The 13,783-nt window shown below is 36.7% G+C and overlaps 3 protein-coding genes across 3 annotated transcripts; all 3 read left to right on the top strand.

Annotated features, from left to right (window-relative positions):
- The first annotated feature begins 266 nt into the window (after positions 1–266).
- Positions 267–5,006, top strand: LOC111441104 (agmatine deiminase). The gene is made up of 10 exons (XM_023078028.1): positions 267–513; positions 1,416–1,529; positions 1,627–1,716; positions 1,800–1,884; positions 2,388–2,443; positions 2,533–2,611; positions 2,992–3,126; positions 3,359–3,591; positions 4,165–4,323; positions 4,651–5,006. Exons 1-10 carry the CDS (start codon positions 427–429, stop codon positions 4,756–4,758), a joined length of 1,146 nt encoding a protein of 381 aa, XP_022933796.1. The 5' UTR covers positions 267–426; the 3' UTR covers positions 4,759–5,006.
- An 824-nt stretch (positions 5,007–5,830) lies between these two features.
- Positions 5,831–9,015, top strand: LOC111441203 (serine/threonine-protein kinase 16-like). Its single transcript, XM_023078173.1, has 6 exons — positions 5,831–6,209; positions 6,836–6,978; positions 7,251–7,394; positions 7,501–7,686; positions 7,857–7,981; positions 8,386–9,015. The coding sequence occupies exons 1-6, from the start codon at positions 5,993–5,995 to the stop codon at positions 8,609–8,611; spliced, it is 1,041 nt and encodes a 346-aa protein (XP_022933941.1). The 5' UTR covers positions 5,831–5,992; the 3' UTR covers positions 8,612–9,015.
- Positions 9,016–12,407: 3,392 nt separating this feature from the next.
- On the top strand, positions 12,408–13,759 carry LOC111440875. Its single transcript, XM_023077702.1, has one exon. The coding sequence runs from the start codon at positions 13,228–13,230 to the stop codon at positions 13,618–13,620; it is 393 nt and encodes a 130-aa protein (XP_022933470.1). The 5' UTR covers positions 12,408–13,227; the 3' UTR covers positions 13,621–13,759.
- Positions 13,760–13,783: the final 24 nt, after the last annotated feature.

The raw sequence follows: 13,783 nt of genomic DNA, 5'->3' as shown, positions 1-13,783 counted from the left end.
CAATCATTTCACACGTGCGGTTTTATGTGGGCTTTGGGATGATGGGCCCATGGAAGGAATTGGGCTCAATTAAGGAGTGGTGCCTGGCCCATTTTCTTCAGAATTCGGGCGGAGAGGGCCCGGTGGACTTTTTGATGGATTTTAGTTTTAAACTAAATTTGATACTTTACCCAACAAATTATTTGCTTATCCGTCCGTCAATTATAATGTAAAAAACAAACTAGGTGATTTAAAGTAACCGTCTGTAACTTTTCTTTCGAAAAACCTCCATTTCTCTCTCTTCGTGAATATCAAAAACCTCTGGCAGTTCGGTGGTGATATTCGTGTGTACCTTTTCTTCTCTCGCCTGCTAAATCTTGATCCTCAAATTTCGAGCTCATTTGCAGTTGTTGGTGACCAGAGGAGGTAAAGGAGTAGGTTGCTGCCATGGATTTGGAAGGTAGTCCTTCTCTTCTTAAATTTCATATGCCTGCTGAGTGGGAACCGCACTCCCAGTGTTGGATGGGCTGGCCTGTAAGTTTGGCGCTCTTTTGCTTTCCTTCTGATCGATTCCGTGTTTCTTCCTTGCTTTGATGTTGTTCTTTGTAGTTTATGATTTTCGGAGATTGATTCTTTGTTTAATTCATGTATTGCACGGGGCAAAGTACCTAATGCTCTTACTCTGGTTAGTTTCAGGGAGGACGGTTTCTTTTGAGCTTCGGGGTTTCGAGTTTGTTTTCGTTTTGTTTGTGTTTATTCGCGTGTAATGATTGGAAAGTTTCGCGCCTTTTTTTTTTTTTTTTTTTTTTTTTTTTGAAGTTTTGTGATTCCATGCTTGTAGATGAAGATTAATATAAATTGTGATGATATTAGATGCCAGACTTCTTCGCTTCTCTGTGCTATTTTTTGTGGATTCTCTCTATGTTTGGTTTGTCCAATTGCAAATTTGCTTCATAGATGAGCATGTATCAGAGCATTAAAGTTGCCAATTCGTACGAAGTTAAAAATTGATGATCTGCCTTCTTGGTTGATGTTACACTAGAACCTTTCTCGTTTATGGAAATATTCATAATCAATTTACTTGAAGAATCTGCAAGCGAGGTTGGTTCAAGCAGAGATGGGTTCCTCCCGTACCTGAAATGTGGATGGATGAATTTGAACCCATTTCCAGATGAAGATTTCTTTAACAAACCACAATACCTATGAATCTGCCTCTCTCTAATTGGAATATTCATCACTGAGTATGGTTATTGAAAAATCTGTCCACCACCTCCTGCTAACGATCAATTTGTAAACACTTTACTTGGTACGGCACAATGAAAGGGAGCCATGTAAAATCAACAAGGGTTCGGGTGCTCCGTTACCATGCACAGTTTCCACCTTTTATTATTATTTTTTAAATTTTCTTTGGCATTGGGTTATACTATGTATTACAGGAACGGCCTGATAATTGGAGGGATAATGCAGTACATGCACAACGTGTATTTGCGAAGGTGGCGTCTGCAATCTCAAAGTTCGAATGTGTGACTGTCTGTGCTAGTGCCTCCCAGGTGTTTGTAGAAAGACGGATGCAATCTGTCGTCTCTTTAATATCTACTTCTCTCTCTTCCTTCAAGTGTTTGAATATATACATTTGTTACATTCCAGTGGGAAAATGCGCGCAGTCAGCTACCCGCAAATATCAGGGTTGTTGAACTAGGAATGAATGACTGCTGGTTCCGTGATACTGGACCCACTGTAGGTTTCTTCCTTTTCCTTATTTATACTTGGTAGTAATTCAGCTTATTGCATAGTTTTCCTCTAACAAGTTCTATTTATAGTTTGTTGTAAGGAAAAGAATCTCAAATTCTGGTACTTCAGTGGAATCTGTTGCAGGAATTGATTGGAACTTCAATAGTTGGGGAGGTAAGGTTGTAGACACGGATCTATTGTGTACTAGATCAAAGTTATAGGTTTCTTATATCTTTGCGGTTATCTAATTTGCACTATGTTCCACGTTCGACTACTTGCTACTTAAAATAGCTAACTGGTTTTCCTTTCATTCCTTGAACCATTTTCTTAGAGGAATAATTTCCAAATATATACAAAGCTCTTTCCCCTCCCTTTGCCATAGCACAATGACAGCTCATTGAGCTGGTCATTGATTGCTAAACTACCAACGATCAGATTTCAAAACTTAATCAGGGTTTCTTTCCCTCTCCTTCCCCATGAACAAAAAGTAAGGAGTAAACGAGAAATATTAGGAATTCTTTGAAGTTATACCTTGAATTATAAACCATCACAACGAGTCATTGGGGGAGGTACACTCTCCTAAGAGGAGAGGTAGTACCTGTTGGGAATTTTTATTGTGAATGTTCTTTAACTGACATTGTGGTCAATTTCCTGAACCCCTGGCCTTGGCCTTGTAGGTGTTGAGGATGGTTGTTACACTGATTGGAGTCTTGATCTTCAGGTTGCTTGGAAGGTTAGCATGTCCCCTCTCCCTCTCTTCCCCCATCGTCCTTCCATATTGTTGATTATATTTTATTTGATCCCCTTTCTGATTTTGTGCAGATCCTGAATATTGAGAAGCTTCCTAGATTTTTGAACAAAATTATTCTTGAAGGTGGAAGCATCCATGTAGATGGGGAAGGTAACTACAACATCTAGTTGGCTTGTGTTATCAATATATATGACCTATTTTTTCATCTGGTCAAATATTATGACCTAATTTCTTCTGCTAAGTGAAAAAGATTTTGCACCTTCGAAGAAAACCAGTCCTCAAATTAGACACCTTATCATGTCAAATTTATGGACATCTTCTTTGTTTAACATTGAACCAATATACAATTGCTGAATAAATGCTCAGTTGAACGCACCTGTTCTCTAGGATATGGAGTAATGTGTGTGGTACATCTCCCGCTTTCCTGTTTCATCCTGCGTACTGCACTATGAGAAAGAGATGGAGATTCTTATATTTGAGAATCGTGTAATGTTTAGTTTAGGGAATATAACATTGTTTTCCCCCTTCAGGAACTTGCCTTACCACAGAGGAGTGCCTCTTGAATAAAAATAGAAATCCACATTTGTCAAAGGGTCAGATAGAGGATATACTTGAGGATTATCTTGGGGTCAAGAAGATCATTTGGCTGCCTCGCGGACTATATGGTACTTGGTCTGCATTTTGTGCTTGACTTAATTCGGTAGTATTTACAAATATTATTATTATAAAAGATCTCTACTCTGTTAATTTTGAAGTTCTTCATGGTCATTAATTTTACTTGTGCATTTTCCCCTGTAAGCGGGGTTGGTGGGCGAACCAGGAGTATTAGTGATGTCTTTGTTTATTTATCCCTTTAGTCAAGTTCTTACCTTCTTAAAATACTTCAAATGTTGACAGGCGATGATGATACAAATGGTCATATTGATAATATGTGCTGTTTTGTTAAGCCTGGAATGGTTCTGTTGTCCTGGACTGATGATCAGACAGATCCTCAGTATGAACGGTCTATAGAAGCATTGTCTGTTCTCTCAAAAGCTACCGATGCCAAAGGTAGGAAATTGGAAATAGTAAAACTCCATGTGCCAGACCCACTTTATTTGACAGATGAAGAGGCTGCAGGAATTTTCCAGGTAAGATTTATGTCCTCAAGTTTCTCTTTGTATCTCCATACCAAAAAAAGAAAAGAAAAAAAGAAAAAAAGAAAGAGTATCTTTGAACATCATGTTAACTTTCAATATAGAACTTTATGGCAACCTTCCTACCCTTTCCCTCTTTTTGTTCATTTATTTCCTTCTTTAGTTAGTGGCTGTCTCTCTCATTCTCCTGCAAAAACAGAGAGACCTTTTAGGTGGAACATATTCATTTTGCGACTTTTGTCATTCATGCCACACATTCTCTTTTGTTGGTTCCTTTCTGTATAAGTATTCTATGGCTGCCCGAACAACCACAATTATGGAACGCACAAAGAAATATTGTTCCTTGAACGTGGGTCTTTGTAAAATAGGATAGGAGGGAAACAGCATGAACACAATATCTTTTTCAGTAGTTCTTCCATTTAATTTCATTTATTGATTTCCTTGATTATCTTCTTGTTAGGATTTTCATGTCTATGACATTATTACTTCCATTTGACTCAAATAAATAAAATGCTGGAAATGTTCTCTTGACAATAAACTTCAATTATTTTCCATTTCGAGTTACAGGATGGTGATGCTAAAGCAAGACCTTCCGGTACGAGACTGGCTGCCTCTTATGTAAACTTCTACATTGCCAATGGAGCAGTTATTGCACCTCAATTTGGGGATCAGAAGTGGGATGACGAAGCTGTCCGTGTCCTAGCCAGAGCATTTCCAAATCACCAAGTAATAAATATATTCTGCATTCCAATTATCTGATACATTAGCCATTTTAGAAGACACGTATATGGACCAGTAGCTGAAAAATTTCCTGCCCATGCTTAAATATCTTAACATTATTACAGGGACATTTGAAGAAATAAGTTTCCCAGTTCCTTTTAGCTCCCAGACATCTTTCTTTTTCTCAATAGTTTGTTGTTTACGACATCCATAGACTTGAACTGCATCAAAAGCATGAAATTCATAAAATGGTGTTGCTATTTTGAATACTGAACATTCCACTTGAGACATCTCCCTTTCTAACCAGTTGTTTACGATGTCTGATTGTTTCAGATCGTTGGAATTGAAGGTGCCAGAGAGATTGTTTTGGGAGGTGGAAATATACACTGCATTACTCAACAGCAGCCAGCAATAACTTCTGCACCTCTAAAACCAGAGTGAACCATTTGGTTTAAGCCAGCATGGCATGAACGGTGAGAGGAACAATAGGTACATTGTTCTTTGGTTTATGTCGGCGAACGCCGGGAGTTCTTTGGTTGTTCGTTAATTAGATCCAAATTTGACCAAAAAAAGGGGAGTCGCTTCTTTTTCTTCTTTTTTTTTTTTAATTATTTATCTTGCTGCGAGACTGAAAACCTTAAAACTAGTTTAAAATACATTATATATTGGCTAATTTGTTACTTCTAAAAGTTTCGGGTTCTTCGATTTTTTATTTTTTTTTTAAATTAAGTTTACGTGTGAATCCAAAATTAACTTGTTATGTTTTGATGAGAAATGAAAATTGAAAATAAATTCAATTTAGTTACTAAATGAAAAAAAAAGTGTCGGTAAAGAATAATTTATTGTATAACTTTTTGGTTGAATTTAATAGACAGAGACACACTACTTTGTATAATGAATGAAATTGTGTTGCTTTTTAATTTTTAATATTTTTTTTTATAAATAATATTATTGCATTATTATAGCTGGTAGGGGTGCGGAATGAATGCCACCGAACTGATTTCTTGCTTTATTACATACCTTTTGAAAAATTAAGTCAAATTTTGATTTGAGAATTAAACGTCCATTCAATAATTATTTGGCTTTAGTTTTAGAAAATTGCATTTATTTCCTCATTATTTATTTACCATAAATTCATGTTCTTAGGTAAATTTAAATTATTAGTCAATTTTAAAGAATTTAAATAATTGTTTGAAAACTACTATAGTTTTCAAAACTTGTTTTTGAAAATATATGGAAAAAGTAGATAACAAAATAAAATAAAAAATTTAGAGAAAATTATGTTCATAAGCTTAGTTTTTAAAAATTAAATGGTTTTTATTTTTTAAAATTGAGTTAATGTTCCAGTTTTTTTTTTTTTTTTTTTTTTTTTTTCATAAAACATGTTCTATTTAATTTGGTGAAAATAATACTTAAAAAAGTACAAAATAATAGAGTATATTAGTAAATACGTTAATGTAGTTAATTTGTAACTGTTTTTTAATATATAATAAATAAATCATCTGCGAACTCAGACATGAATTTCAGCTCAAATCACAATACTTCGGTTCCCATGAATTCAGGAGTTCCAGATCTCACTTTGGAAATCTGAGTTCGTCATTTCTCGATTCAGAGGCGGGAATTTGAAACCGCGGTAAGATCTGTATGCATTCTTGAAGCTCAGAGTGAAGAAGACATGGGCTGCACATTTTCTGGATTGAATGCTTTCTACGACGCCGTGAATAGCGGCGGAGATGTTTGGATCAATGAGAACAGGTTCAGGATCGTAAGGCAGCTCGGCGAAGGCGGCTTTGCTTATGTCTTCCTCGTCAAGGAGGTGCTTGCTGTTTCTTCTTCAGACGCTGTTCCTGGTGGTTTGCACAAAAAATTCAAGGACTCCACTCATCTATCTGGTTTCAACTTTCTCTGCCTCTCACGCGCTCACATTTGGCTAATTTGTTTCTTGTTTTTGGCTGTGATGAATATTTACGAAGTTCATGATCCGCGAAAATTGATCTTGTATCTGTATGGATTGGTTGATTCTAAACGAAATAATTTAGCTATCCGTTTTCATAATCTGGGCTGATTTGCTTTTGAATCTGAATCTACTTCCCTGCTGTTATTAACGAAGTATGAAATTTGTACGGTCTTTTCGGTAGTTTCTGGCTGATGTGAATGTATCGTGAAGATAAGTTCATGCTTCCTGATCATGTCGGCATTTATAAGCTCGACTCTTCTTCTCATTGTTTTGACTCATCTATCTAAGTTGCAAAGAATTGTAGGCTGCTCCCTTTCTGCCCTCATCATTCAATTGCACAAGAAGGTGTATTTGTTTTTGTATTGAATTTGATGCAGCGGCTATGACTTTTCACTAAGAAAATTGGGTCCGTTGCTTCAAATATAGGGGTGGGGATTGAAGCTTCAACATCAGGAAAAATAGTTGTTGCCTTGTCTAACCAGCTATGCTCTAATGAAATACACTTCCACTTTCCAGGCTAATCAACCAACTAAAACAAACTTTTGTTGCTTTTTTGCGCAGATGATGGATCATACGCATTGAAGAAGGTGCTCATCCAGAATAATGAACAACTGGAATTGGTGAAAGAGGAGATCCGTGTTTCATCTCTGTTTACTCATCCCAATCTACTTCCTCTTCTTGATCATGCTATAATCGCTACTAAGGTGACTGTCAAAGCTTACGACCCACTAAAATAGATTTTGTTTTTCTTTGATGAGGGAAGCAATGAAAATTGTTTGGAATAATTATGATCCCGTACGCGTTATGGTTCTATCTCCATTTTTTATGTCTGGTGGCATCTGCTGGCATGTGCACTATATGTGGATATCTATGCTATTTTATGTCTTACTCTCTATATACCTTATATATGTTTTTTAAAAACAATCAAATGCCAACTATTCATTGAATATATACCATTTGTTTAATTACTGGCTAGCCTAATCAAGAACGATCTTGGAACCATGAAGCATACCTACTATTTCCAGTACATTTGGATGGGACATTACTGGACAATTCAAAAACCATGCAAGCGAATAACGAGTTCTTCTCAACATCAGATGTTTTGCAAATATTTCGACAGGTAATTAGGAATTTGGAACTTCTGATGGAATTCTTCTTCATGTAGGTTCTCTTCTTTTTGGTATCATGCTTTGCTTTCTCTTACTGATTGAACTAATTGAACACAGCTATGTGCGGGTCTGAAGCACATGCACGATTTTGATCCCCCATATGCACACAACGACATCAAGCCTGGTAATGTTCTCATAACTCATAGAAATGGTCAGCCACCTCTTGCTATATTGATGGATTTTGGAAGTGCTCGACCAGCAAGGAGGCAAATTAGCAGTCGTTCAGAGGCACTGCAGTTACAGGTTTCCTATAAAGCTGTTTTTCCTTCAAGTCCCCTATAATTCCACCGTATCAATTTGCGCTGCTGCCACATAAAACTTTGCAAATATATGGGAATGTTGATTCTCTGCACTTCAATCTAAAGTTAGAAAAAGCATGCATGAGCTGATAATCACCATAATTTGCTGTGTAGGAATGGGCATCTGAACATTGCTGTGCTCCTTTCCGGGCTCCTGAGTTGTGGGATTGCGAAAGCCATGCATATATAGACGAGAGAACTGATATTTGGTCGTTAGGATGCACTCTATATTCAATAATGTGAGCACCAATTCTTTACCCTGAAACAGTAATCATTTTTCTGATCTTTGGAATTCTATGCACGTGCAACAACTCGTGGAAAATCGTGATCATTTTGCTAATCTTTGGAATTCCTCCTTTTTTTTCTACATGTGATCTACTCTAAAATAAATTTGGAGATGGTAGTTGGGTCAACCGAGAAGGCTGTAAATCATGGATACAAGTTCCTTTGTTCAAGTCATGTTTTAGAGTGATTTATAATTTCTCTGCCATGATCCTCTATCAAACTCTCTCCCAAATTTTTTGCTTTCAATATCTATGATTTTCGTAATAACTTAACCATGCTTGATACTTTTATACTTAGATTTCGACTTCTGTGAACATATTTTGTCATCACTCATGACTGAACGTCTGTATATCCATAGGTACGGGGCATCTCCATTTGAATATGTGCTTGGCGAATCTGGAGGAAGCTTACAGTTAGCAATCGTAAATGTACAGATCAAGTGGCCAGCTGGACCAAATCCTCCATATCCAGATGCTCTTCGCCAGTTTGTGAAGTGGATGCTTCAGCCACAGGCTGCTGTCCGTCCGAACATTAATGATATTATAATTCATGTTGACAAGCTTATCTCAAAGTTCTCTTATTGAGGCATAATGGAAACGAGGCAAACATCGGATCACTATTCTCATATGAAGTTATATTACGTTGAGCTACCTGCCTTTTCATGGCTTACACCTGGAATTACTTGCTGTGGAAATAAAGCAGGACCTGTTCCTATTCCAGTGTCAATACAGTTAATCGTCATAGTTTTGGCCATTGTCCAATGTTCTTTGACTATCCATGGGAATCATATAGTTTTAATATTTTTGTAATCTATATAACTACCGATTGTTCTTTTCTTCTAGAGCATAGTTGTAGAAGATGCACCATTGTGCCACCCACATAATTTATGTTTCTAGAAGCATATATTTTTCTTCAAGAGCTTCCTGAGCCTAATAATGTTCCCTAACATTAAATTATGCTATTATATGAATGTAAATTGATTGAATGATCTTGATATATCATTCAGTTCTATAGCAGTTATTCATGCTTCAACATTAAGTTTGGCAACAGGTCGTTGATGGATTGTTGATGTACCCTATACTTGAATTTTTCTTTAATGCATTGTTGATGTACATGTATCCCTTGAGGATTTCAGGTGTGTGTTCTTGAAGGAGAAGAAATTTGATTAAAAGCTTTGTGTATCATCTGAGAAGAATTCGAAGATACCACATGAAAGGAAGGCATCAATCCCTCGGAATTTACACCGTATTGCAACAACATCAAGCGGGTAAATCATACCTTTTTGTTTTGCTTTATTTCCTGCCATAGCGAAATTCTTAGAGAAATCTATGAGAAAGAAGTGTCGTAAAAGAGTTAATTGCCCAACTGTTAGAACTAACTGAGCTCTTAGCCTCTTATAAGTGAAATCTTCTTCTAGTTTTGTTGATCTTTAAGATTAGTTCATCTCTCTTACTTGAAAATTAAATAGGATATTATACATAACAACATGGGACATGGAAATTTTCATACACAGAACCTGGAAGCAAATGGTAACTGTAGTTTACAGAGAAATGTACTACATGCTTATGGGAACCCAGAAGATAACTTGTGTCAGACGAACTAGAAGTGCTGGCGCAAAGTGGCATTTGCAAGGATCCTCCATCCCTAGAAGCAGATATCTAGGCAGCAGTAGCAACACCAGCCTGCACAACTATTTTGACAACAGAGAAAATTCAAACCATAGCATAAATAGTGTCCTCTTTTTTTCCTTTTTGTGGGAGAAAGGGAACTTACAGTCCTCTGCAAAACCCATCACCTTTAGACATGGTTTCCCTTGGAGGAGCTACATTTTGAAACTTGGTTTCCCCTTGAGGAGGTATAATTGAAGAGTATGGCTGAGACTGACCGTGTTGCATTGGATCACACATAGGTGGGGCAACTGGGTAAGGACCTGGTCCAGTATCTATAAAATTATGCTACAGACAATAAATTCAGAACAAACTTTCCTACAATAATTTATAATCTTTTCCTTTTTTTCCCCCTTCAAAGGAAAATATAGAAAAGAAAAAGTAAAACTGAAACTTTGAAAAGTTACTGATTGCTTATATGGAACTCAAAATCATCTGGCATGAATAATTCTTACTGATAGAAGAAATAAAATAAAGAAGGATGACCTTGAGTTTGGTTCTGTAAACTTTGTTTCATGGTGTTGAATGCTTTGTCTCTGTTGGAGGTTGAATGTGAATTGAGTTAGGCAAGAAATAAAACAGGGTGGAGATTCAAGTCGTTTACTTTTGCACATAAAAAAATGGTAGATTGTGGAGTAGTTGTTTTGCATTGTAAGCTTCTGCGAATTTCTACACCTAATGACAGAACGATACAATGTTAGCAGTTGTCTGTGGGGAAAGGGGAAATAGTTATAATCTTGAAAATTAGGTAACCAACATCACTTCAAGACACCACCAAAATTATACCTCCAACTGCATAACAACGAGATGAATTCTTAATACTCAACTGCCTCTAAGGGAATATGTGTGAAGTCAGATGGAGGAGCGAGGCGAACATCGACACGTCTCGAGGGAAAATCCCAATTTTCTCCTCGTTGACGTTACCGCCCATAAACTTTTATGCCTATATGATACATTTATATAACACAAACAAGTTTGTAGAGAAGTAAGTTGGTAGAGATGGGAAATGGGAGAATCTATGAGCATAAAGGACAGGTTTGAATTTAGGGCACTTTTTGTGCATGCCTTGGTTGAATAATCCAAACCCTTTTGATATGAATCCATATAAGAGTGGATTATCTGTAAGCAAACACATGGGTGGGGGTTAGTGGAGTACTTAGAATTGTGAGCTAGTTTGGTGAAAAATGACAGAATTGGAGGGACATAAGATCAAACTTTAAGATACAATTGTTGCCCATGAGCTTTTAAAAAGTAACTCATTGGTCTAAAGAGAACATTAGAATAATGAATATTCAAAGATTTGGACATCTTTGAATTGTCTTTTTCATCTTCTTCAACTGCATCCATTGAGGTCAGAAAGTTCCAACTTGCATGTGGTGCTAGCTATATAAAAAAGGCACTATATGTATATTCCTTAACAAAATACTAAAAATGGGGCTTTCAAGGTACATTATTTGTTTCCCCTCATTTTTACATACAGAAAAAGATGTGAAAAAAGCTTCTTTTTCATATCTTTTCTGTCATACTTTTAACATAGCTTCTGGTTTAACCATTACAGACATCCTATTTACTGAGAGTATTAGTTTTATTGCACATTTATCATGATATAAAAAGGTAGATTTTGGTCAAACATAGGATATAATATAGTGGAATGAAGAAAGATTACCTCAAATTGTTGAAAACCGAGCTGCAAAAAGGCAATGTCTGAGTCATCCCATGAAGCTTAAGTCAAAAAAGGATGTGATCCAAGACAAAAGAACAATAAATTACTTAAGGTCTCATTATGTTTCCTTACCTCACGTGAATATGGAGCCATGTTTTAGCATTAAAAAAGAAAGAACTTGCCAAAGGTGATACGAAAAGAGAGAAAGAGAGAGAGAGAGAAACAAATGTGTAGCTTTGAGGACATTGTCTTGATTAGAGAACCATATCTTGAATCCTCTCACGTGGAAGCTAAAGAGTGGATTGAAACAGTGTAAGGTTCAAAAAAAGACAAAGAGCAAGAATAATAGATGGGCCAAACATTGTCTAGTGAGTGTACAGAAGAAGCCATGGTGAAAGAGGAAGAGAGTGGGAAACAACTAAGACATGTTTACATGTGTCGGGGGCAAGGGGTGGCCAAACCATCTGGATTTTTTAACGCTTAACTTCGTTTTGTTCCTGCTCTTACTATCAATGAGGTCCCCATTAATGGGACTACTCAATTATCTCTGCCAAATTATGTACAACTACATGCAACAAAAAACCAGCTATGTTTTTTGTTTAAACTCTAAACTTCAAATGGACCATTCTACCTATCATTGTTGCCCAACCCCTTGAATGCAACACTTGAGTCGGTTTAATCTTGACCGGCAATCAAATTCTCTGATATAACGTAAGAAAATGATACCCTTTTGTTCATTTTTGATGATTGATTACATTCTTTTCACATGGAAGAGAGAGAAAGAAAGAGAGAAGAGGAAATCATTTACATTTTTTTAGTATGAAAAAGAAAAATGGTCATTTCAAGAGTGAAGGCTGAAGTAAATTCTGGGAGTTATCTGTCTGATCAGAGTTATTTCACTTATCATTACTGTTCTTCAGTTCATTTGCTTCCTTTCTAGTTCAGTTCATTTAAGTTTAAATTCAAGGGCAGTGTTAGGTTTTGTTTTTAATATATATATATACATGATGATTTGAATTAATCCTTGAAAACAGAAATGACAATTTCCAAGGAGCTGGATTGCCAAATGGGATAAGGCACAGACATGGAACCAAATAATTGAGTTGTATTGAACAAAAGGAAAAAAAAGAACCAAACAACCAAACAACCGCGTTCGTCAACCTGAAACATGAGTCACAATCCTGTTTTCTGAGGACCTGAACCTGCAAATAGAAAGAAGACAGAAAAAAGCAGAGATTTTTTCCCCTGTTCTTTTTGTGTGCGACAAATTTTTCTCAGGTTGTCTACACTGGAAACCTAACTCCAAGTCGGATTGATTGGTTTCATTTTTGAAGGTGAGATAGGTAAGGTAAGGTTAGGAAGAGGTTCATTTGAATCCTATTTAAGAACATGAGTCTTATATTCTCTCTAGTTTTGTATCCCTAAGCCTGAGCCTGAGCCTGAGCCTGAGCCTGTCCATCTCTCTGCATTTAAAGCTACCTTTTCTAATTATGACTGAATGCAGAGAAGAGTTAAGATGATTGCCATCTTCTCTTAAGGAACCCAATGACCAAATGAACCAACCCATTGTCCTTTCAAATTCAATAAGCTTTAGCATGTATGCCTTTTGCAATGAGAAGGATTGCCCTTTCATCGACAGCTTCTAGCTGTCTTCTGTTCACTCAAAGTCAGATAATTTATTTGCCTTTGGATTTCCAGGTGGTGCGGTGAGGGTTTTTATCTATCGTCTATCCACTAAGGACTTGTTTCTTCCTTTTTTCCTTTTCTCTCAAAGAAAAAATGGGTTTTATCAGGTGTCTAAATTCTGCGAACCTACCCCAATTCTGTTATTGATTCTTCTTCTTTGCTTAAACTTCTCAAATATCTTGTTATGGAGTCTTCCCAAAATGTTGGAGTTTCAGAAGAATGTCACAGCAGTGAATCTGGTTGGACCATGTATATTGGATCTCCTGTAGATGATTCCAGTGATGGTGATGAAGATAACGATGTAGAATATGGAAAGAATAGAGTTTTTCATGCAAATCACCAAGATGATAGTGATGACTCCATGGCTTCTGATGCTTCTTCAGGCCCAAGCCATCAACCAGATCACCCTTTTGGAGGACATGGGAGCATGAAACACCAGAAGCCATTAATGGAGAAGCACAGAGCTGAGAGGAAGGAAGTGAAAGAGAAGCTGGTTTTGGTGGGGCAAAAACCAAAGAGTTCGGCCCAGAGTAGCTCAAAGGTAAGAAAGAGCATTTGGATGGGCAAAAGAAACTAGCCAACCTGCCTTTCTCCTCTTCTTCTTCTTCTTCTTCTTCTTCTTCTTCTTCTTCTTCTTGTCTTGTTCTCTGGTTTTTCCTTTATGCTTTCTTGTAGGCTGAAACTGAACTGAAAAATATGAGTTGTGTATCCTTTACTGCTGTTTTTTTTTTTTTTTTTTT

This window comes from Cucurbita moschata, unplaced genomic scaffold, assembly GCF_002738365.1.
Source record: "Cucurbita moschata cultivar Rifu unplaced genomic scaffold, Cmos_1.0 Cmo_Scf00003, whole genome shotgun sequence".
Taxonomy (NCBI): domain Eukaryota; kingdom Viridiplantae; phylum Streptophyta; class Magnoliopsida; order Cucurbitales; family Cucurbitaceae; genus Cucurbita; species Cucurbita moschata.
The sequence above is the reverse complement of the archived record's forward strand: the minus strand, read 5'-3'. Positions and strand labels throughout refer to the sequence as shown.